The sequence below is a fragment of the Corylus avellana genome, chromosome ca7 (assembly GCF_901000735.1).
Source record: "Corylus avellana chromosome ca7, CavTom2PMs-1.0".
NCBI lineage: Eukaryota > Viridiplantae > Streptophyta > Magnoliopsida > Fagales > Betulaceae > Corylus > Corylus avellana.
The window spans coordinates 25,925,107-25,948,731 of record NC_081547.1 but is presented as its reverse complement, the minus strand read 5'-3'; the positions used below and the strand labels follow the sequence as shown (position 1 = coordinate 25,948,731).

General features: G+C 34.4%; 3 protein-coding genes across 4 annotated transcripts; all 3 read left to right on the top strand.

The window, feature by feature from the left end:
• Nucleotides 1-94: 94 nt before the first annotated feature.
• On the top strand, nt 95-5,658 carry LOC132186956 (serine carboxypeptidase-like 27). Its single transcript, XM_059601086.1, has 9 exons — nt 95-1,126; nt 1,216-1,311; nt 1,462-1,554; nt 1,667-1,752; nt 1,870-2,130; nt 3,492-3,619; nt 3,701-3,796; nt 4,575-4,680; nt 5,275-5,658. The coding sequence occupies exons 1-9, from the start codon at nt 751-753 to the stop codon at nt 5,413-5,415; spliced, it is 1,383 nt and encodes a 460-aa protein (XP_059457069.1). The 5' UTR covers nt 95-750; the 3' UTR covers nt 5,416-5,658.
• A 4,821-nt stretch (nt 5,659-10,479) lies between these two features.
• LOC132186758 (serine carboxypeptidase-like 28) lies at nt 10,480-14,884 on the top strand. Of its 2 annotated transcripts, XM_059600792.1 has the most exons (9): nt 10,480-10,902; nt 11,077-11,172; nt 11,267-11,359; nt 11,458-11,543; nt 12,147-12,425; nt 13,645-13,772; nt 14,075-14,170; nt 14,348-14,456; nt 14,680-14,884. In XM_059600792.1, the coding sequence occupies exons 1-9, from the start codon at nt 10,506-10,508 to the stop codon at nt 14,821-14,823; spliced, it is 1,428 nt and encodes a 475-aa protein (XP_059456775.1). In that variant the 5' UTR covers nt 10,480-10,505; the 3' UTR covers nt 14,824-14,884. The 2 variants fall into 2 exon arrangements, with proteins under 2 accessions (XP_059456775.1, XP_059456777.1); XM_059600794.1 differs by lacking the exon at nt 12,147-12,425.
• Nucleotides 14,885-16,570: 1,686 nt separating this feature from the next.
• On the top strand, nt 16,571-19,481 carry LOC132187494 (tetraspanin-6). The gene is made up of 3 exons (XM_059601822.1): nt 16,571-17,212; nt 18,312-18,628; nt 19,131-19,481. Exons 1-3 carry the CDS (start codon nt 16,721-16,723, stop codon nt 19,168-19,170), a joined length of 849 nt encoding a protein of 282 aa, XP_059457805.1. The 5' UTR covers nt 16,571-16,720; the 3' UTR covers nt 19,171-19,481.
• Nucleotides 19,482-23,625: the final 4,144 nt, after the last annotated feature.

Sequence of the window (23,625 nt, the reverse complement as noted above, 5' to 3'; positions counted from 1 at the left end):
TGTCTTTTTGCATATGTTTAAATCAGAGCTTCTGTCATCATTGCTTTTAACTGATTAGATTATGCAAATAATCAACTGTATTAATTCTTTGAAGCAGCCTCGGCGCCACCGACTTTCTCATTGGGTTCCTAAGATTCAGTAAAAAGCTCTTGAGACGACAGAAAGTTTGAATATCCTGAAACAATCCCATGTGCGCCTATTACGTGTTCGGTCAATGGCCTGATAGAACCAGACGCAAGAAAGAGAGAAGAAAATTCAAGGCTTTGATTAAGAAGGCAGATAAAAACATAAACAAAATGCATGGCTGCTCCTTGTTCATACCCCATCACAACTAATCACAATCATTGGGATTGTGAATAAAATGCCAAACGCCTATGATGTGAGCCTCTCCCCTATCTATCTGCTTTTTTAGATAGATTAGTTGGAAACCCGGGGATAAGGGCTTCTGGGGTTTGGTTTGTTTTAGTTGTTTCATGCTTTCAGAGTAATGTTTTAGAGCTCTGTAGGCGAATTCTTCGGAAAACCAGGATTGTTTTGGGATTTGTGCTCCAAGGTATTTGTTTCTGTAGGTTGTACTCCCATTACTGGTCACACTCTATATCTTTCTTTCTCTGTCTTTGTGCGCGCTCTGTCCAAAGTCTATGATTTAGAACTCTATAGTTAAATTCCTTGAGATCCCGGACAATTTTTTGGGATTTGTGTTTCTGGGTTTTGCTCAGCTTTATTACTTCTTGACTGATTTATATATTCATGGGTCATACTACCACATTCTCTGTACTTGGCCTTTTGTCCCTTCTTGTGGGAACTTGTTTCTCTTCTTCTTCTTCTTCTCTTAGAGATCAAGTGAGAGATAGAATCACTGTGTTGCCAGGACAGCCAAGGAATGTGGGATTCGCTCAGTATTCAGGTTATGTGACTGTGAATGAGCAAGCTGGGAGAGCATTGTTTTACTGGTTGGTCGAGTCACCGGCTGTTCGTGGAGCTGAGTCAAGGCCACTAGTGCTGTGGCTCAATGGTGGTCCTGGTTGCTCTTCAGTTGCTTATGGAGCGGCTGAGGAGATCGGACCTTTTCATGTTAGGCCCGACGGAAAGACCCTTTACTTGAATCCTTACTCTTGGAACAATTGTATGTACAAATTTGAAGAATAAATTTTCGTGTAGTATATGTATGATGAGCTTTAACTTAATTTTGATTATTTTCAAACTTTTGGACAGTGGCAAATTTGCTGTTCCTGGAATCTCCAGCAGGTGTTGGTTTTTCGTATTCAAATAGGACTTCAGACTTGTATACAGCGGGTGATCAGAGAACAGGTAGCTTTTTAGTTTAATTGTCAAATAATTGTCATTAATGATTATGTTTTACCTAATTCCGTGTGTGCTGAGGTGTGGATGGTTGATCAGTAATGCAAATTGTGTTCTTTTAGCTCAAAGTGGGTTGATTTTGACATCTTTGTATTATAGCGGAAGATGCATATACATTTCTTGTCAATTGGTTTGAAAGGTTTCCACAGTACAAGCATAGGGATTTCTACATTGCCGGAGAAAGTTATGCAGGTCCCGAATTCCCTTTGTCCTTTTTTTTTTAAAAAAAATTTCAGTTCTACAAAAATTTCATGGAAACTTGAAATGATGATGAATCAGCTAACTTCTAAATATTCTGTTTCAGGTCACTATGTTCCTCAGTTGTCTCAAATTGTTTACCAAAGAAACAAGGGAATCCGGAACCCAGCTATTAATTTCAAGGGATTTCTGGTGGGAATGTAGATTTCATTCGGATTAGGATGATATACTTTCAGTATTCAACTGGTTCATGAAAATTAATCATTTACTCTTATGGGTAATTTTCTTTTCTAAATTTGTTTCAATTAGGTAGGAAACGCGGTTACTGATGATTACCATGATTACATCGGCACATTTGAATACTGGTGGACCCATGGTTTGATTTCCGATTCCTCCTATCATATGCTACGAGCTGCCTGCAACTCTGGGTCATCTCAGCACCCCTCATTGGAATGCATGAGGGCTCTTCATGTGGCAGAGGCAGAGCTGGGAAACATTGATCCATATAGCATTTTCACTCGGCCTTGCAATAATACTGCATCATTGAGGCGCAACTTAAGGGGTCATTATGTAAGTTCTCGTTAATTTTTTTCTTTTACTTATCAATACGGCATAGGGGTTTTTTTATGACTGCCAGCAGAATGGCAGACACAATAAGATTTTGACTAGAACATTTCGTGTTATTACCAAATGTTGTTGCTCTCTGACCTGACACGGTGTTCATTTTATAAAACAGTTAGGGGACACTGCTCTTTATGCTTAGTGCCTATATTTGGGATTGTTATGTTGCTATCTAGGACCTTCCACAGTAATTGTGAAATATAGTCTTTAACACTATATGTGATGTTTTGATATGATTAGTGAACTGTCAGGAAAAGTGTAAAAGAATGTACTTTTTTTTTAAAAAAAAAAATCAGGAAAATGTTTGATATGATAAGTGGGACTTTGATTGAACTTTGTGGGATCAGTTGAGAAGTCAATGAGAGTGCTGTTGAATATTGTGTTTAAACTTTAAAGCTGTTAAGGGTCCCCAAGTGTTCTCCATGATGTTGCAAGCTGAGAAGTGGGCCTTGGGTCTGCTGGCCTCAGCACATGCTCATGTAATTCCTTTGTCCTCTCCCTTCTCCTGCATGCCCATGACCTGCCCAGTCACTCCATAAGTAGGAGCTTTAGCTGACATCACTTGGTTATAAAAACCTCCAATCAACAGCTGCTGATTAGCTCTCCTGTTAAAGTCGTTGCTAATAATAATTATGAAATCACATAAACATTATGTGAGCATAGACCTCTTATGAAGGTGATATAAGGTGAGCTAATATAGATGCCATATAGTGGGGTCAAACTTTTCTTCTGTGGTTGTGTAATGGACTTGGAGAAAAGTGATAATAAATACATAATTTCGAGTTTGTGCTGACTGGACTGTTGGGCAGTTGTCACTGTCATTGTTTTTGGCTTTTGGTGCAGGCATTGTGCCAGATATTTGGAGCTTTCAACTACAAAACTATGTTAAAACTCTCTTATTAAGTATATCTAATTTAATATGCATATATTCATATGCACATTTTATATGTTTAAGAATATGTAAAAATTTTAAATGTGAATAAATCCTAAATGGCGACATATATTTCAAACATGCATTGTTTTTCCACACACAAAAGTTTGTCTTCATTGTTGGTTATTTCCCCACACCAAAGTTTCCCTATTAATTTTGTAGCTAACTCTAGATTCAATATTGCACAAAGTAATTTTGAGTCTGGATTTCCCCACCACTGGTATTGGTGAAAATGCTGCTCCATACTATTTCGCATACTTGTCCAGCATAAGTATATTCCTCTTAGTGGTCTACAAATTGCTTAATCTTGACCTCACTCCTTACAAACTGCTCACGAGGTTTGTTTTAGTTGATCTGAGTCTTTTGCCTTTGAACTCAGCCATGGATGTCTCGAGCATATGATCCCTGCACTGAGAGGCATGCTGAAGTGTACTTCAATCTCCCAGAAGTTCAGAAGGCACTCCATGCCAATGTAACTAGAATTTCTTATCCATGGAAAACATGCAGGTAAGACTTATGTTTTGGATATTTGAGATGATCTTGTTGCATATGTTGCGATAGCATTATTGACTTAAAGCTTTTATTCAGTGATATTGTTGGTAACTACTGGGCGGATTCTCCACTCTCCATGCTTCCTATTTATTCTGAACTCATTGCTGCTGGTCTCAAGATATGGGTTTACAGGTCTCTCTCTTTGTCCTCTGTGTGTGCGTCTTCCCCACTTCTCTGTTATTTATTTATTTTTTTAAATGAAATCAGTGAATTTTTTTAAGTTATTTGGGAGTGTATAAATTATAATAGTAGTTGTGGAGACAGCTTTCTTGTGGTATCTTAGCTTGTGATGTGTTGGGGTATATTTGTAGGTCTAGGGGCTATGAAGTTGTCGAGATTATATTTTCAAACATGACCATGGAAGCTGGAAATGAAACAACTTTATCATGCTTCTAAACTTCCAGCTAGGAGTAGGCAGCTTCTTTTCAATACATAACTATATAGATAAAGTTGTATTGGCGTGAGAGTGACTCTGAAAAGTTTAGATTAATTTGTGTTGGATGAAAAGTATCTTGGGCTCTTGCATAGTATGGTGTTTCAGGTCCTTATTCCATTGTAGTTCATCTATAGTGTACAAACCACATTTACCTGTTTGAGAAGGTTTACCAAAATCAACATAGGGGACAGGATCATGAAATTGATTGTGAAGTTTTATGAGAAACTATGCTGATTTTATGAGGTATTAACATAAAAAAACGTCAAGATTTGACATGTTCTATATAAAATATTTGTTATATCTTGGGAGTACCCTGCCTTTCAAATTCGGGGTATTCATTTTATATATTGTTAATGCTTTCCTTAGCACTGTCATATTCTTGGCATTCGCTAGGGTCAGAATTTTCTTTCAGAAAATTTTGTTAGATTTATTATGCATCCTGCTCAGACATGGCTTTTGATGATCATTTTCCAGCGGAGACACCGATGCAGTTGTTCCTGTGACTGCAACTCGATACTCCATTGATGCCCTGAAGCTACCAACTGTTACCAACTGGCACCCATGGTATGACAATGGAAAGGTTAGTGCGCTCCAGAAGAGACAGATTCTTCCCAACCAGAAACTTGAATGCCTATTTAAAGTTTTTTTTTTTTTTTTTTTTTTAATTTTTGGGGAGAACCAATATTGCATAGTGACATTGGGTGACCTTTATTGCTGTAGTGACTGTTAGATCTTCCAATAACTCCATATAAAATTTTATACTTCAAAGTTTTTATGGCTAGTGCTGAGAAAGCATCATATTGTTACATTTGATTCTAATATAATAACATCAACATATATGAGGCATGTTATGTTACACATCATTCTTTCAATCATCTCTTTTTGCAAATTCAATGGATTCACCATATGGAGATGATTGAGAGAAATGATTTATCATTTCTCAAACAAATATAGAGCAATGAAAGTTAAAATGGGTAATTGTCGCTAATAGAAATTAGAACCCATTGCCTTGTAGCCTTGTTTGATGACACTTTTTCTTTCTCCATTTTGTTTTCCCTTTTCAATACTAAAATCCATTAACAAACAACTCAAAACTAAAAACCATTAACAAACGGATCCAAGCTCTCTTCTTTCTCCCTCATCTCCTCACAAGCTCTCTTCTTTTGTGAAACAGGTTGGTGGGTGGAGCCAAGTATACAAAGGATTGACATTTGTAACGGTAACTGGAGCAGGACATGAGGTTCCTCTTCATCGCCCTCGCCAAGCTTTCATTGTTTTCAGATCATTTTTGGAGAACAAGCCAATGCCAACCTAAACCCATTGAATCCTCCTATTCACTTATTCATATACAGGGGGGCTGGGGAAAGACACAATAAGAGAAAGCATTCCCCTCGAGTGCCCCTCCATTCATTCTCGCCCCAAGCTTCACCATTCATAATTTTTATTTTACAATTGTTGTATGTTTGTTAAGTTATTAATTATCAGTTTGTATTTGAATTTTTGAATTTTGCAAAGAAAATATTATAAAAAAGATAAATAAATAGTTTGTTTTGTTGAATTGAACATGTGAAGTAGTAAAAATATTTGGTGGAAACTTCACTTACTCTTTAAATTACTAATCATTTTTAGAGTCATTTTCATTTACCTCCTGTATAAGTCGTTAAAAAAGTGATCCACAAGTTTGTTGGGATTGCTACCTTAACATTTTTTTTTTTTGAAAAATATGCAACTTCCATTGATGAAATTTCACGAGCACAAAGTTCTTACATCACTGAGCATACAACTCTGAAAAATTATAGCCAAAAGCTATGAAGGTTACAAAATCATAAAAATGACTTCAAGCTTCCGCTAACACATGTAAGGAATAATTCTGCTTCGTTCAGACTAGATTTAGGACATGGGTAGCCCGAATGCAAAAACAAAAATAAAAAAACAACTAGAAACTAAAAATCCGATCGTGAGAGTTAAGCTCCCATACAGATCTACTCCATCTTCAACCCAAAGGCCAGGACAAAAAATAAAAAACAAAAACCCCACAAGCAGCAGCGGATGAGCACGACATCGTAGACATTCCTTCGGAAAACACGCCTTGGTTGAAGAAGAGGATTAGATTTAAGGTTGAAGAGACTAGATCTGGATCTAGATCTACAAACTAGATTTAAAGCAACCCGCCATAAACGGAGACCGGATGAGCCTATAGAAAAGACACCGAGCACTGCTACCGTGAAAGGGGAAGAAGGAAGATCTAGATTTATATCTTCTATCTTCTTAAAATTCTTCTTGGTGTTGTCTAGAAGAAAAGAGTTTTGCCACATTAACATTGTGATATAGTTGTAGGATAAAAATATGAAAGAATATACAAAAAAATAAAATGAAGCTTTAAGCCATGGGTGAATGAAAAGCGCCATTAATTCTATTGAAAATAACTCCAAAAGTCAAAAGTTTATGGTCAAACCATTTCCTTTTGATCCTACACCAATATTATGCGATGCTAGTCGGATCCGGCTTTGCATGCAGTAGTTTTTCAAAACTATGACGTTTTGGGCACTAATCTAGCGTCAAACAAAAACTAGTGGACAATAATATGCTTCCCACGATCTGCGTTTTAAAGAAATAATATATAATACATTAAATATTAAAATAATCAATAATTTAAAAATAAAAATATTAAAAAACTAAAACTATTAAAAAACTCAAACGAAAAAATAGAAGGGGTGGCCACCCCATTTTCGGCTAGGGGGTGGCTGGAGCAACTACCATAGTCGATATGGGGGTGGATGAACCACACCCATGGCCTTTGGGGGTGGTTTGACCACCCCCTCAAAAGGCCAAAAAAAAAAAAAAAAAGAGGTTCAGGAGTGGCTAGACCACCTCAGGCCTTGGGTGTGGCCAAAACTACCCCAAAAGGCCTTGGGGGTAGCCGAAACCACCCCCAGGCAGACCACCCCCAAAATCCAAACTTTTTTGTATTTTTTTTTTTTTTGGCCTTTTGGTCCGGCCACGGCCACCCCATTTTTGGCCAAAGAGCCACCCCTTTTATTTTCATTTTGATTTTTTTTTTGTTTGAGTTTTTTAATATTGTTATTTTTTAAATGATTGATTATTTTAGTATTGTATATTATTTATTTAAAATGTGGATCGAGTGAAGCATATTATTGTCCATTAGTTTTTGTTTGATGCCAGATTAGTGCCCAAAACGCGGTAGTTTTCATTACCGCATGCAAGCTAGATCTGTGCTAGTCAACTCTTTCGCGACTTTCTATAAAAAGGAAAAATCAAAAAATAGTGTCTACGAATTGGGATTGGAAAATGCTAGGAGAAATGTGACACTTGTTTATTTTTTATTTTTCTAAAAAAATTATTCTCAAATAATGTATTACCATCTCATAAGTTGATGACACATTTTTTTAAAATAATGAGTTTAATGAAATTGTGACATATCATTTGAAAATTAACTTTTGAAAAATGTAGAATTTCTCTTTGAGATTTGACCTTTTATCAAGGTACGTATTATGATTTCACATATAAAAAATCGTAAACAAAATATCATTTGAGAGTGCGTTTTAAAAAAAGTTACAATATAAAAATATATATAAAAAAAAAATCTTTATTCTCAATTCACATGCCAAGTAAAATTTAAAAATCGTATGATGCCAAACTATAATTTTACTAAACACTTAAATATCAAAATATTATTTTAAACTTAAACAAAAAATTACACTCCAAACTATATTAACAAACAGAGCTTGCAGAGAATTATTCTGAACCAATATTCTAACTTGGAGATTGATGCAATTGATTGATCCAAAGTGACCAATGAATCGATCGAGTGAGATGAAAGCAAATGTCAGGAATATTAAAATAGCAACCTCATGCGATCCGAATCTGAAAATGTAGATCTGTTTATTTTAAGGAGGTCACATATCCATGTACATGGATGGAATTTAAGTCTAAAAATTAACAATCATTTTCTTCTTCTAAACAAAGACTTTCTTTCATTGACTAGAAAAGGCCTGGCCTTATAAGTTGGAAAGCTTTTAGGTTGCATCTATTTTAATAGGATAAAGTTAAATTGTATCTTTCAGAAATCACGTTTTTATCTAACAAGTTCTAACTAACTTTTTGATCGGTATGTATTAAAAAAATATTTAAAGGTTGGTTGAAACTGATACGTTAATATTGTGAGATAAAAATTTAATTTATAGCATTGCTATTTCTTTCTGATTAATGGTAAAAGAGAAATGCTATTTCTCCGTCTCTATCCATTTCCATTTGTATTTTCTTCAAAAACAAGCAACATACGAGCGCACTAGCATGAAAGTCGTTGTGCTAATGCGTATCTGTTTTCTTGCTCGGTCCAAGTCTGCTGAAATTGCAAAATTACATTGAATAAGTATTGGTTGTTGTAGACTCCTACATATGTTAAGGTTTAGCTCAGCTTGGCCCCGCCTCCTTCTCTTCGAGGCTTCTTGGAGCTAAACCAAAACTCGTCTGCATCTGCTATCCAAGTGAGAATCTTTCTTCCTGCCCAATTCACCATTGGATTTATAGGCATGTTGGTCCTGCAGATTCAATATTAGATTTGAAAAAGAGATGAAAGGAATATATGGGAATAGTAGGTCTCATGCTATAAATTATATTTTTATCGTACAACTATCTCACAATGCTAACGTGACAGTTTTAACTAACTTTTAAATAAGTCGTTAAAAAAGTGATCCACAAGTTTGTTGGGATTGCTACCTTAACATTTTTTTTTTTTGAAAAATATGCAACTTCCATTGATGAAATTTCACGAGCACAAAGTTCTTACATCACTGAGCATACAACTCTGAAAAATTATAGCCAAAAGCTATGAAGGTTACAAAATCATAAAAATGACTTCAAGCTTCCGCTAACACATGTAAGGAATAATTCTGCTTCGTTCAGACTAGATTTAGGACATGGGTAGCCCGAATGCAAAAACAAAAATAAAAAAACAACTAGAAACTAAAAATCCGATCGTGAGAGTTAAGCTCCCATACAGATCTACTCCATCTTCAACCCAAAGGCCAGGACAAAAAATAAAAAACAAAAACCCCACAAGCAGCAGCGGATGAGCACGACATCGTAGACATTCCTTCGGAAAACACGCCTTGGTTGAAGAAGAGGATTAGATTTAAGGTTGAAGAGACTAGATCTGGATCTAGATCTACAAACTAGATTTAAAGCAACCCGCCATAAACGGAGACCGGATGAGCCTATAGAAAAGACACCGAGCACTGCTACCGTGAAAGGGGAAGAAGGAAGATCTAGATTTATATTTTCCCTCTTCTTGAAATTCTTCTTGGTGTTGTCTAGAAGAAAAGAGTTTTGCCACATTAACATTGTGATATAGTTGTAGGATAAAAATATGATTTCTTACGGTTAGAATATACAAAAAAATATATAATATTTTCAATATATTTCATATTTAGTTGATATTGAAATATTCTCTATTTAAGAGTTGGTTGTAATCAAATATTTGTTTCGTAATCAAATCAAGAGAATTTGATTACCATACTTGTATTTACTCATTACCATGAAACGGAAATGCTAAGTACTCTTCTAGTATTATCTCGGTCATATGTGTATATTATTTTCTAAAAATCAAGTGAGAGAAATAAGGAAAGTTTAAGGGAAATGCTAGGTACTCGATCTCATGATCCTATGTGGATATTATTTTCTAAAAAAGCAAAAAAGAAAGTTACTCTTATTTCTCTCACTTGGTTTTTAAAAAAATAATATCCACCTAAGACTAAGAGAACACCGATAGAGCACTTAGAATTTTTTATTATTTATTTTTATTTTATATATTCTAACACTTACATTACTCTTTCTTTAATTCAGTATATTTAAGAAGAAAAAAAAAGGGGTAACTTCACTGAAGACCCCTGAACTTTCACTCGATTTGACAAACTCTCCCTAAACTTCAAAATCTCTCAATTTAGTCCTATGAATTTTCAATTGTTCTCAATTTGAATCCCTCCGTCAAATTTAGACGTTAGAAATACCAACAAAAACAAAAATATTCCTGATTTTCGTTTTTTTTTTTAAACAAAATAAAAAATAAAAAATGCTTTGGAATTAAGGGTAAAATTGAAATTTTATAAAAAAACTCAAGGGTATAAATGTCATTTAATGTTTAAAATCTGACAGAGGGGTCCAAATTGATTGCAATTAGAAGTTCATAAAACTAAATTGAGAGATTTTAAAATTTAGGGAGAATTTATCAAATCAGGTGGAAGTTCAGAGCTTTTTAGTGAAGTTAAAAAAAAAAAAAAAAAAAAAAAACCCATGTGCTTATATATGGAGACCAACGCGCACGACAACTTGTCTGACTTCTTATAACCTTATCCAAGAGAAGAAGTTAGTGTGAAGAAGCCACTCATGGGAGACCAACACAAGAGCGGTTCTTTCTTTCTGCTTTTTGTTTGTGTTTTGGGTTTTGGTTGTGTGTTGTCGTCTTCACCGGCGGTGGCTGATGATCAGCTTAAAGCGCAGGAGAGGGATAGGATCGTCAAGCTCCCGGGGCAGCCACCAAACGTCAACTTTTCTCAATATTCTGGCTACATTCCTGTGGACCCACATGCAGGCCGGGCTCTCTTTTACTGGTTGATAGAGGCCCCCCTTCACAGAGGGCCGGAATCAAGGCCGCTCGTTTTGTGGCTCAATGGTGGGCCAGGCTGCTCCTCCGTGGCCTATGGAGCCTCCGAGGAGGTGGGGCCCTTCCGGGTTAGACCGGACGGCAAGACTCTTTCTTTGAGCCCGTATGCTTGGAATGCAGGTACACTACTCTATTATTGCATTTATCGTTGACCGTCCGAAATTGTTGGTGGACGGTCCTGATTCATCAATGATGCTTTCATTCAAGTACACTCGGGCCCATTACTTAATGGGTTTTTTTGCATCCAGAGGAGAATATTATTAGTGTATCAACTGTGGAATTTTCTTGTTGCAGAGGCCAATTTGCTTTTCCTTGATTCCCCAGCAGGTGTAGGATTTTCCTACACAAATACTTCTGAAGATATATACACTGTTGGTGACCAAAGAACAGGTCGATCTTGTTTTTTTAACCCAAATTTTATTATACGATTTAGATTCCGTTCAATAAAGCTGTCCTAATTTGATCGTTGCATCTAAAAGTGCAGGAAAAGATGCCTATACATTTCTGGTCAAATGGTTTGAGAGGTTCTCTCAGTACAAGCATAGGCCATTCTACATTGCTGGAGAAAGCTACGCAGGTTCCTTAACAAACACATTTTTTCATGATTTATTTATCATGTGAAACTTTATGGAAAAGATGAGCACTTGCATTAACTTCACATCTTTTGTTCATCAGGTCATTACATTCCTGAGCTTTCTCAAATTATAGTCCGGGGCAATAAGGGAATCAAGAATCCTGTCATTAATTTCAAAGGCTTCTTGGTAAGTTTCATCCATGAAAAATATAGTGGACTCTCTATTTTTTTTTAAGAAAATAGTAATTAAATGCTTTCTACTTACTCAATTTTATGTTATTAGTTTTTAAATTCTATCCTTGGCTTCCTATTTGAAAGTAGAAAAATACATTTTCGTACTTGTAATTATGCAAAAGCAATAAGTTTTTATCTTTGACTTTTAAGACTCCTAAACCCGTTATCAGGGTGGCCGATCCACCCTGTTTGCCTAAGAGGACAATTCGGTCATCCCAAATCGGCTATAAGAAAATTGATTTGGTCATTTCAACCGTCACAAATGGCAAAACAGGTACCTAACAAATAAACAGGTACCTGTTTATTCTATGCATATAACTATTCTTTATGACGCATAGATAAATCTTATTATAAAAAAAACATGTAAAGAATAAATGAGTCGTAAACAAGTCATGACAGGTACTTATTTTGTCGGTCTTAAAGTCTTAAGCCACCCTTTATTTGTTTGAAAAAAAGAAAAAGAAAAGAAAAAGAAAGGTATTGTTGTTGTGGGAAGGAGTATCGGATTCTTTTTAAAAAAAGAATTTAAAATTTAATCGTGAAAATAATGGAGCAGTTGGGGAATCCACTTATTGATGATTATCATGACAACATCGGAACACACGAGTATTGGTGGAACCATGGATTGATATCCGATTCCACGTACGAAGCACTGCGAAAGTCGTGCAAAGACGACACGTTTTTATTCCCTCGTGATGGATGCACCGCTGCTCTTTCTCAAGCTTTCTCCGAGTTTGGAGACATCAATCCCTATTCCATTTACACCAAGCCCTGCTATGACGATGGTGCTCTTAGTCGTGGTCGTGGTCCAACAAAGAACTTAAAGCTTCCACTGGTGAGCTCCTCTTCGCCTAATTCCATGGATTGGCATCAGCATTTTTTCAATTTAGGGATAATGATTCACAATAATTAATTGTCTAAATTGTTAGTATGAGAGAGTTGGTGTGGAAACTACTTGTCCAGATAAACTTTGGACTGCCCGGGTCACCTACCTAGGCGGGTGAGTCTCTATGGATCCCAATACATGAATTTAGCCATGTAAGTTTTTTTTTAATAAATTAAAGTCAAGATGTGACCTGATCACCCTTTGAGATGGTTGACCATCTTTTTAAAGGGTAAAATAGTGTTTGGGGTGACTGATCACCCAAGGGACAGTTCAACCACCTCTTTACTTTATTTTTATTTGAGAAAAATATAAAAAAGCTTCTCAAATTATCAGCTATTTGTAATATAGCCCCCAATGTTCAAAAAGTATTAAAGTAGCCCTCAAACTATCAAAATGTATTAAAAATGCCACTTATTTTTTTATATTCTTATAATCCCCTTATTCTTTTAACAAATAAAATAATAAAATAATAGAAAAAAAAACAAACAATTTTTAAAAAAACTAAAAAAAACCAATGGACAAATAAATACAAAAAAAAAAAAAGTTTTTAAGAATAAATAAATAATTAGTCACTGTAGTTGGCATAAATTACAAATTGCTTTATGTCGTATTAAAGTAAAATCAATTTGGTAGTTTGATGGGCTACTTTAATTCATTTTTTTTTTGGAATATCTCAAGAACAATACATTTGATTTTACTTTAATACGGCATGAAGCAATTTGTAATTTATGCCGACTACAGTGACTAATTATTTATTATTTATTCCAAACAACATTTTTTTATTTTTTTATTTGCCCATTGGTTTTCTTGTATTTTTAAAAATTTGTTTGGTTTTTTTTACAATTATTTTATTATTTTATTTGTTAAAAGAATATGGGTATTATAGGAATATAAAAAAACAAGTGGCCTTTTTGATAAATGTTGGTAGTTTGGAGGCTACTTTAATACCTTTTGAACATTTGGAGGTTATATTGCAAACGATTGGTAGTTTGGTTTTTTTTTTTTTTTTTTTTTTTCAAGACTTACATGGTTAAATCCAGATGGTTGATTTTGAATAACAAATTTAAATCTTTGAAATAGCAAAGAAAAAAAAGGATGATGGGTGAGAAATAGCGGTTAATTAACTCTAATTTAAGCTTACGATGTGAAAACATATTTGTGAATTCAGCCATGGACATTTGGAGGGAGAGATGATTGTGAGGTGATGCACACTGAAAAATACATGAATATCACAAGTGTGCGAGTGGCTTTTCATGTCAACCTTTCTCGGGCTCCTCATCCTTGGGTAACTTGCAGGTATGGATTTTTACATTCATGCTCACTAAAAAAAAAAAATATAGGGTTTATAGGTCGTTTGATTTTTGAGGTTTCAAAACGTAGGATTTTTTTAAAAAAATAGCAATTTCAAAACGTACAATTTAAATAGTACTCCTTTTCTACAACTTCATTTTTAAAAATATACACCATTAGATTTGTAAAATCTAATAATATAGATTATGAACGCGAACTAGATATTCGGATGAATTTACTTGTAGGATAGTTATATATATAGAGCTGTTGGTAAAGGGTTATAGAAATTCTCCCAATCGTATTTGCAGTAATGCTGTGAGGAATAATTGGACAGATTCTCCAAAATCCATGCTTCCTATCTTTAAAGAACTTATTGCAGCAGGTATCAGAATATGGGTCTTCAGGTAAGTTTCATTCACAACAAACCATTTCCTTTCTTCTCAAAATCTACCTACATTCTCAACGAGAATATATATAGACAAAGCATCTGCATAATTTGAACTCATTCATTTCAGTATATATATATATATATTCTACTCACATATTTGATCAAATGCTCACCATTTTTCCATTGAAAACAGTGGTGACACTGATGCAATGTTGCCACTAACTGCAACTCGATATTCCATTAAAGCTCTACGGCTCAAGACCATTACCAACTGGTATGCTTGGTATGACAGCCATCAACAGGTTCGCCACTACACTTACTAAATTGGGTTGAAAGAATTTTTTAAATTCAGTTTATTAAATTGATATCTGTTCAAAATGCACGTAAAAACTACATATATTTTGAACATATGTCAGTTCAGAACTTTCTCCAACTCAATTTAGAGAAAAATTGTTTATAAACTTTTTAGTGACTACTAGCTAATGATTATTTTCTTGGGTGTTCGGCCTTTTGGGGTGATTTTAGGTTGGAGGGTGGAGCCAAGTATACAAGGGTCTAACCTATGCGACTGTGAGAGGAGCAGGGCATGAAGTTCCAATGAGTCAGCCCCGGCTCGCACTAATATTGTTCAGTCATTTTCTAAAAAATACGCCCCTTCCGTCCATATAAAGATTTTCAGTAATTTTGTTATTTGGATTGCCAATAAATTCGTAGAGATCCAAATCCCTCCCGACCTCATTGTTTTAGATAAAGTTGTTGTTTAAGCAATGTTCCTCTTAATTTTACCCATTTGTGTGAAGTTTTATCATGTAGCCATAGCCGCTTAATTGATTGAACCCAAGATGCTAAGAGATAGCCAATCTATATCGCACATTGAATCACCACCCTTGATGATGATTCTAAAGATTGTTTTCAATTATAAACTTACTTTCTCGAAATTAAGCGTCGGTTTGCGCTTTGCAATTTTGCAAGCTAAAAGTACGTATTTAAACAAAATTATATAAAGCGTCTCATTTGTAAGTGCGTTTTCTAAAAATCAGCATTCTGAAAAATTTGAAAAAGTTAACGTTTTCAAATCACAGGCAACAACACGAAAATGCGATTTTACTAATTACTTAACTGGGTTTTTAAGAGTAAGAAAAAGGACTCCATTTTCTTTCAATTTACATTCTAAAAAGGAAGAAATGAGTAATGAGTGCATGCACTTCTATAATCCAGAAAGTTTCAATCATTATTAACCACTTGCTAATTATTTTGTCATTAACAAATTAAATGGTGGAATCTTTTTCCATTAAAAAAAAAATAAAAATATCTAGTGGAGCCGTAAAGGGTATCAAACAAAGACATTAAACAAAGCCTGAGAGAGAGGCTAAGAGGATAAGAAAGAGGCAGTAGCCTCTAGTATTATATTCCATCTACACACGAGGATAGCTTAGCCCTGGTTCCGATCATGCTTCAAAAAGAAGCCCAATTGGGGCCCATGACCCGGAAGCAAAAAACCCCAATTTGTAATTTTACCAAAACGCCTCCTATTATTCTTTGCTTTCCTTGGTGCAATGGATAACGAATTGATGCATCTTTTATGGGCTCAATTCTTACGTGTTGTTTGGTAACTCTTCTAAGCCTATCTTAAACTGAATCAATATTATTCTACAATATATATTATTCATCAAAAAATAATATTATTCTACAATAGTACAATGCGTTGCTTGCATCCCAGGCTATTATTTGCTTCCCTCCATACTTGATTTGACATAATTTTTTTCTTCTTCATAAATTGAGTTAAAAAGAATTTTCTTTAATAATGAGTTGCATATTAGCAGAGAGTATTGAAATCCCGTGAAATTTGAGCATTCATATCCGACTTAACAAATTTATTTTAGTTATCAATTTTTCTAAAGCACCGATATTCCACTCCTTATTTCAACTATCTCAACCCAAAAAAAAATAAAATAAAAATGAAAGCAGAGAGACTGATAGAATTAGATTAAGTTCTTCATTAATCTCTTTTTTGTTAAAGTAGCTAGTCGGGTGTGGGTGATTTTTCACCAAAATTTGCATTCCTACTAGCAACCAGGTGCAAATGAGTGCTCTTAAATATTAAACAGTTCAAATTTTACAAAAATTTGAACAGCTTAAGAAAGGAGTTGGTAGTGTTTACTATTTGAAAAAGTAAACCTCACAACCCCTTTTCTTTTGGGCCGTCCAAAATTTCACAAAAATTCGAGCAATCTCTATTTAGATAAGGATCGAGTGGAATGAATGTAATGGCAAGGACAATTTAGTCATTTTATAACTCCACAAAACTTCCTTAAGGACTAAGAAGAAGTATAATTTAGTCGCTTAATTTGTCACACCTCAAATAAAGTTTTTTGTGAATATAAAAAAACTGGCCTGGGAAAGCAAACAGAGCAAAGTAGAAAGACAATTTGAATTGTTTTGAGGCGTCAGGATCCATAACAAAAGAAAGCAATGCCACCATTTTAAAGAGAAAGAAAGCAACAACACAACACAACCCACAACAACAAAAAAGAATCAGAGAGAAAAAAGGATCGATCGATCAGCGATGTATCGGTTTAGCAACACAGTGATCGGATTCCTCAACCTTTTCACGCTCTTAGCGTCGATACCCATCATTGGCGGAGGCCTATGGATGGCGAAGAGCAGCACAACCTGCGAGACTTTCCTCCAAACGCCGCTTCTGGTCATAGGCTTTGTCGTGCTCGTTATCTCCCTCGCCGGCTTCATTGGGGCGTGCTTTCATGTAGCGTGGGCGCTCTGGGTTTACTTGGTGGTGATGCTGTTTATCATTGCGGCCCTGATGAGTTTCACTGTGTTCGGGTTCGTGGTGACGAGCCAAGGCGGCGGCGCTCAAGTTTCCGGCAGGGTTTACAAGGAGTATCGTCTGGAGGATTACTCGCCGTGGTTGAAGAGCAGGATTCAGGATCCTCGTTACTGGATGACTATCAGAAGCTGTATTTTGGGCTCCAAAGCTTGTGAAAAGATTGCAACTTGGACACCCCTTGATTATTTGGAGAAGGACATGTCTCCCATACAGGTGAGAAAATAAAACATTGGAGAAATCAGTAAGACGACAACGTTGCAGTAAAACTCAGTTTTTAAATTATTTTTTTACTGGGCTTTTGTTAATCTAGAGACTGATTTTTACTACCTTATCAGCTTACTAAATAGAAATAGTTTTGCATTAATTTTGTCTTGTCTTAAAATTAAGGGTTTTTTTTTTTTTGGAAGTATCATGATTTCATATATATATATATATATATATATATATACATCTGGTCTAAGGGCACCTTTGCCTAGATGGGTATGGGTGAACTTACTTTATTAACAAATTTTTGTTTCATTTTTCCTCTCCAAAAAGAAGGAACTTTGTTCCTGTCTTCTGGATTGATCAATTTTTGTGAAATTCTTTGTCCAAAAGAATCATCATAAGTTGACAAGACTTTGTACCAAAATTTTGAGAGAATAAGCTCTAGGCTAGGCTATAATGATGCTCTATTCAGATCTTTTCATCTATCTACCTTGAATTCCTCTCTACCGGTGTTCTCTTAGTATGCCTTTTGTCTTAAGTGGATATTATTTTTTAAAAATAAAGTAAATAAAATAAGGACAATTTTTTTTAAATAGAGATATGCTATAGTACAATAAAAAGACTATTTTTGACTCATAAAAGTTCTAAGTGGCAAGAGGGCACAGGTCCTATTAGTAGGTGGGGTCACAACAATTACAGATAGAGCCTATAGCTTCTTGCCACCTAGGACTTTTATGGGTTAAAAATGATTTTTTTATTACATTATAGCATTTTTCTATAAAATAATATCTACCTACGGCAAGGATGACACTAGAAAAACACTAGTCTCCAACTTTCTTTTAATTTTACATCAAATTTCAAAACCTACCTTGAAAACCAGTAGTATCACAAAAAAGAGTTCTAATTACTTATTATAGTCAATAATTTTTTTTTTTTTCTTAAAAAAACATTCTACATATGTCTATAGCAGCTTTTACTACAAACTCTTTAAAAACTTGTGTGACAATTATGATGATACTGGCACGTTAATTACTTTTAAATTTAATTATTTAACGACTGACATGATAAGAACTAATTTTCGCTGTGTATTTGTGTATAATTGCAGTCTGGTTGTTGTAAGCCGCCAACATCTTGCAACTACAACATGGCAACAACGGTAGCCCAAGACCAGGATTGCTACAAGTGGAACAATGCGCCAAACATGCTGTGCTACGAGTGCGACTCGTGCAAGGCCGGGGTGCTGGAGGATGTGAGGAGGGACTGGCACAAGCTCTCTGTTCTTAACATTGTCATGCTTGTCTTCCTCATTGGGATCTATTCCATTGGCTGCTGTGCTTTCCAAAACACCAAACGAGCCGAAACTGACTACCCCTATGGTCAGAACCGGATGAGCAAAGTCAAACCCAGATGGGATTATTACTGGTCAGTCACACATCCTTCTCACATGCTCTGTTACTAGATTGCTCTAATACTATTCACATATGTGTAATCACTTCGAAAAAAAAAAAAAACTAGTTAATTTGCTCTCAATCACCTTTATAATTCATTAAAACGACTACCCAATTGGACGAGCTTTAGTGGGTGTTACACAAAAAAGGGTAAAGAAAAAAAAAAAAAAAAAGAAGCATTGAGGGTTATATATGCAACTTTGAAGCTTTAGAAAAGAACAGAGTAATTTCAAAGAATTATGGGGCTTTGAGTCACAACAGACCGACCAGTGAACACCTTCACCATGTCCCTTTCCTTTTCACTTTCTTTTGTCATTTTTTTTTGGAGTCCCAAAGTCCAAACAGGGCCCTAAAACTTGGTCCAGGGTATCTCCGAAGGCTTTCTCTGAAACCAGTTAAAGATATGGAGACCCAGTTGAAACTTTATGCTCTGTCTCTCTGCTAATGAAGAATGATTTTGGTTTTTGCTTTTGCAGGTGGAGATGGTGGCATGACAAAAGAGAACAGCTTTATTAGCTAAAGAGTTTCTTTTATCTTCTCTCAGTATCTCCCACGTTTGTGTTCTTGGATGCTGAGTAAAGAGGAGACAATTCAGTTTATTTTCCAGTGTAAGGCCTATAGAGGTCTCAAACCCTTCTTTTTACACACTTTCTTTTGTTGCTTTTCTTTCTTTTTTTTTTTTTTTTTGTACACTCAAGGATTTGACTTTATTTCAAAGATCATACCACTAGCTTTTACTTTCACTTTACTGCCTTTTGAAATTGGGTGATGATTTAATACATATAGCAGAGGTTAAAGACTTAAGTATATGCAACTTGGTCTTCCTTTTCTTTTTTTAATCAATAAATTGTTGGTGTTCATAGTTACAAATCATATACATATGTTGCTTAGCCCTTTTTTTTTTTTTTTTTTTTTTTTCTTTTTCTTTTATATTTTTTTTACCAATAACACAAGATTTGCAACTTCAATATAGTTCAATGGAGGGCCCCTTCACCATTATGGGTGGCTAGAAATTGGGAGAGTGCCATTTTTTCTTCTCTTTTTTGGGGCCAAGGATCATATTTTTCTCTAAAATAGAACTTTTGTCACATTATGGGTCCCCATGCCTGAATTCTCTAATTTAGCAGGCCACATATACTAAACAACTATTAAAATAGAGAGTAATGATATAAGAGGACTCTAGTCCTAAAACTTTAGTCATTCTAAAGTCATCTCAAATGTGATGTGACATTTAAAATTACCATTGAATTTGAGATGATCATTATTGAATTTTAATCTATTGGTGATTTTAAATATCACATAACATTTGGGAGGACTCTAATTTTCCTTATATCATTACTCATTAAAACATGCATAAATTATCAGAGATTCGGGTTGGGTCTGGTTTCAATTGAAATAGAATAGGTTGGATTGAAATATGTCTCTTGTGTGTTGTTATAGGACATTTGTTCTAATCCCAAAACATCTAATTGAAATTAGACCCAAGCTAGCTGAACCCAATTTTCAAATTAGGACACTCACCCGATCCTAATTTCATTAGGCAAATTAAATATCAAAATCTACGTGAACTACCAAAATCGGAACATGATCCTTAACCTCTCCATTTTAGTTGAAATGGAGAATATTAATTTAGTGTAAAATTAAGGATAATAACCCTTAATTTTACACTAAATAAATACTTTTCATTTCATTTGAAATGGAGGGGATGCTATCCCACCAAAACTATAGGAGTCGGTTAAGTCAACAGTATAAACATTGGGGATCAATTGATAAGCTTTGTCTTTCCTGCTACACAATAGGGTCCTCCTCTTCGGCCACCCAATAAATAAATTAAGTCCAATAATTTGAACGACAAGAACAACTGAACAAGTTGCATTCGAACCTTCATGTTTATTTGAATAAACATTATAAATAAAATGTAAAATGCATTTGTTTTAGATAAAGTTGTTTTTTTCAAGATATTAACTGCTGTTTGAAAAAAAAGATTGAGAATGTTTTCCTCAATTGGACGGTACCTCTAATTCTCTGCTGCCATAGGAATTAGGATGGCAGCAACCAACTTGATGTAGGAATTAGGTACAACAAAACTGGATGAAGAAAAAGGAAGAGTTTGATATCTCAGTTTCAACCACCCCTCTAGTTTGGGTCATGATACAGACAACGCCGGCGTGCTAAGCATGTCAGGCAAAATTTTTTTTTTAATTTTAAAAAAAAATTTTGCCTGACATGCTTAGCACGCCGGCGTTGTCTGTATCATGACATATATATATTTTTTGTCTGGCGTGCTCAGCACGCCGGCGTTCTGTTTTACTTCACCCCTCTACTTTTCGTACCCATGCATCTTCTTCCATCTTCTTTAATGCTTCATGCTTTAATTAATTGTAGTACTTAGCTTAATTTTTGTATGATTAACCTTCTTAAAAGAGATTATGCTCTCCATTTCATTTGAATTATATAAACGAGTGATATCTCTTATATAATTCTTAATTAATGCTATCGATTTTTATAAGAGTGCATTGGGGAATATGATTCAAAAATATAATTTTGGAGAATATTAGGTGTTCTCTTAATCCTATGTGAATATTATTTTCTAAAAATTGGGTGAGAGAAATAAGGGATCGGTGGGGTGAGTTTCTTTTTTCTTTTTTGCTTTTATTTTTAAAAAATAATATTCACGTAGGACCATGAGAACAAGAGAAAAATACCTAACATTTTCTTATAATTTTAAAACAATTCACAGAAAGTATATTGATTGCATGTTCGTTTTTAAATCGCATGCAAGATGGTGCCGTTTTAAAAACACACTAATTTAAAAGTTAAAACTACGATTTTAAATATTAAAAACAACGATTGTTTTAAAACACTTAACTGAATTTTTAAAAATTGTGCTTTCAAATAAAGTATTTTAAAATCCTTATTTTTTAATAGTAATTTTTAAAATAATTAATTTCCTAAATTAAGAATCCACTTGTATTTAATTCACTCGTGGTCCATTGCAATAATGGTGAGGTAATGTCAACATCTGAATCGTTAAAATTTTTTTTTTTTTTTTTATATTTTATTATTTTTTTTTTTTTTTTGCAACATGTATCTTGTTAACGTGTGCCCTAGAGTAAATGTTAAGAAATATTTAATATTCGATAAGTAGTTGTCATATATATATATATATATATATATATATATATTTCAAAAGGAAGAAATAAATCTGTCAACGGTTAATTGGTTAGGCATTTAGAGTTTCTTTTTTAAAATAGAAATAAAATAAAATAAAATATTATATACACATGATTAAGTGTCTGTTTAGAACATTTGGTTAATAAAAAAAATCCGAAATTTATTAAATAGGATAGTGGGAAGGGATTTGGAGTGAAAAAGTTACGTGGCTTTTTTATTTTATTTTTAGGGAAAATTAATCTGATTTCATTGATAGTAGTTAAGAGAATAAAAGCTCTTACAATTACAGAACATACAGTTCTGCAAGATCATAGCTGAAGCTAAAAGATTACACTTCAAAACATCGAAGATGTAACAGATCTTACAATGAAAAATCAATCTATGACGTCAAACATCCGCTATCCCAGCCCGATCTTCAGATTATAAAACAGATTTGCTAACGCAGACTCCTTCCGGGAGCATAAGAAGCCATTTTTCAGGTATGAGCAAAATACTCGCACTCAAACCATTTCCCTCTCGACCCAAAAGCCATAAACATTATTCACGTCTTCAGCCCAACGGCTAGGATCATAAAATAAAAACAACAATAACTACAACAAACAAACAACAACAACAACAGAAGACAAAAACAAAAACTCCCACAAGCAACAGTGGAGAAGTAAGGCATCGTAGACATCGCTTCTGAAGACACGCTTTGGCTAAAGAAAATGATCGGATCTAAGGTTGAAGAGACTAAATCTGAATCTAGATTTAGATCTACAAACTAGATCTAAAGCAACCCGTTAGAAATGGAGATCAATGGAGCCTACAGAGAAGACGCTGAACATTGCTACCATAAAAGGGGAGGAGGGAAGATCTAGACATTGATATTGGGTGCTGACATGGACCTTAGCGTGACAAATGAGACACATGTGGCACATGAAACACGTTAATTTTGACATTAAAGTGATAGAAAGACCAATTTAAAACTTGAGTAAAACCTAAGGGCTTTATTCTTGAAATTGAAAATCTAAGGACCAAATCCAAATCAGATGAAAACTTATTTTTTAAAAATTGGTATTTAAATAATGTGTCACCATTTTCAATGAAATTTATTGTTTTGGAAAACGTGTCAAACTCATGAGATGACAATACATTACTTGGAAACCAACTTTTGAAGAAAAAAAAAATTAAAAAATGTAGCATTTCTCTTATCCATAACCTTTAAAATGGTACATAAAAGTTATTTTACTTGATGAAAAATGCTATGAGTACCAAATTGTTTACTAAGACATGAGTACCAAATTAATGTGAAGTTTATTTATTAATACCCGTAACAGTTTTTTTAATTAATTGTTTTTATCCTCTTTAATTAATAAACTGCACATCATTTTAATATCAATCTTTTAATAAAAAGTTTGGTATTCTTAATATTTCTCTTTCTTAATCACATGAGAAGGTCAGCATAGATAGCCTTCTAAGCACATGACATGGGTGGAATTTTCTTACTTGCATTCACATCAAGCCCTCCTTCCTTACAAACTTCAATTAAATTACTTCTCTTTCCTCATCTCATTCTGCAGCTTGATATTTTAGATTGTTTTGTTTTGAAAAGAGGAAAAAAAAAGTGTTAACAATTATTTATTTAAATCATTCAATCATATAATATATTTTTAATATAGAACTCAATTTTTTTTTAAATTTTTTAAATTTTTTATATTTACACGTGGATTAACGTTAACAACACAACTTCCCTTGCTGACTGACTTCTCCCAACACCTTTGGGTGGCCACACTTTATGGAATTTTCTCCGATGGG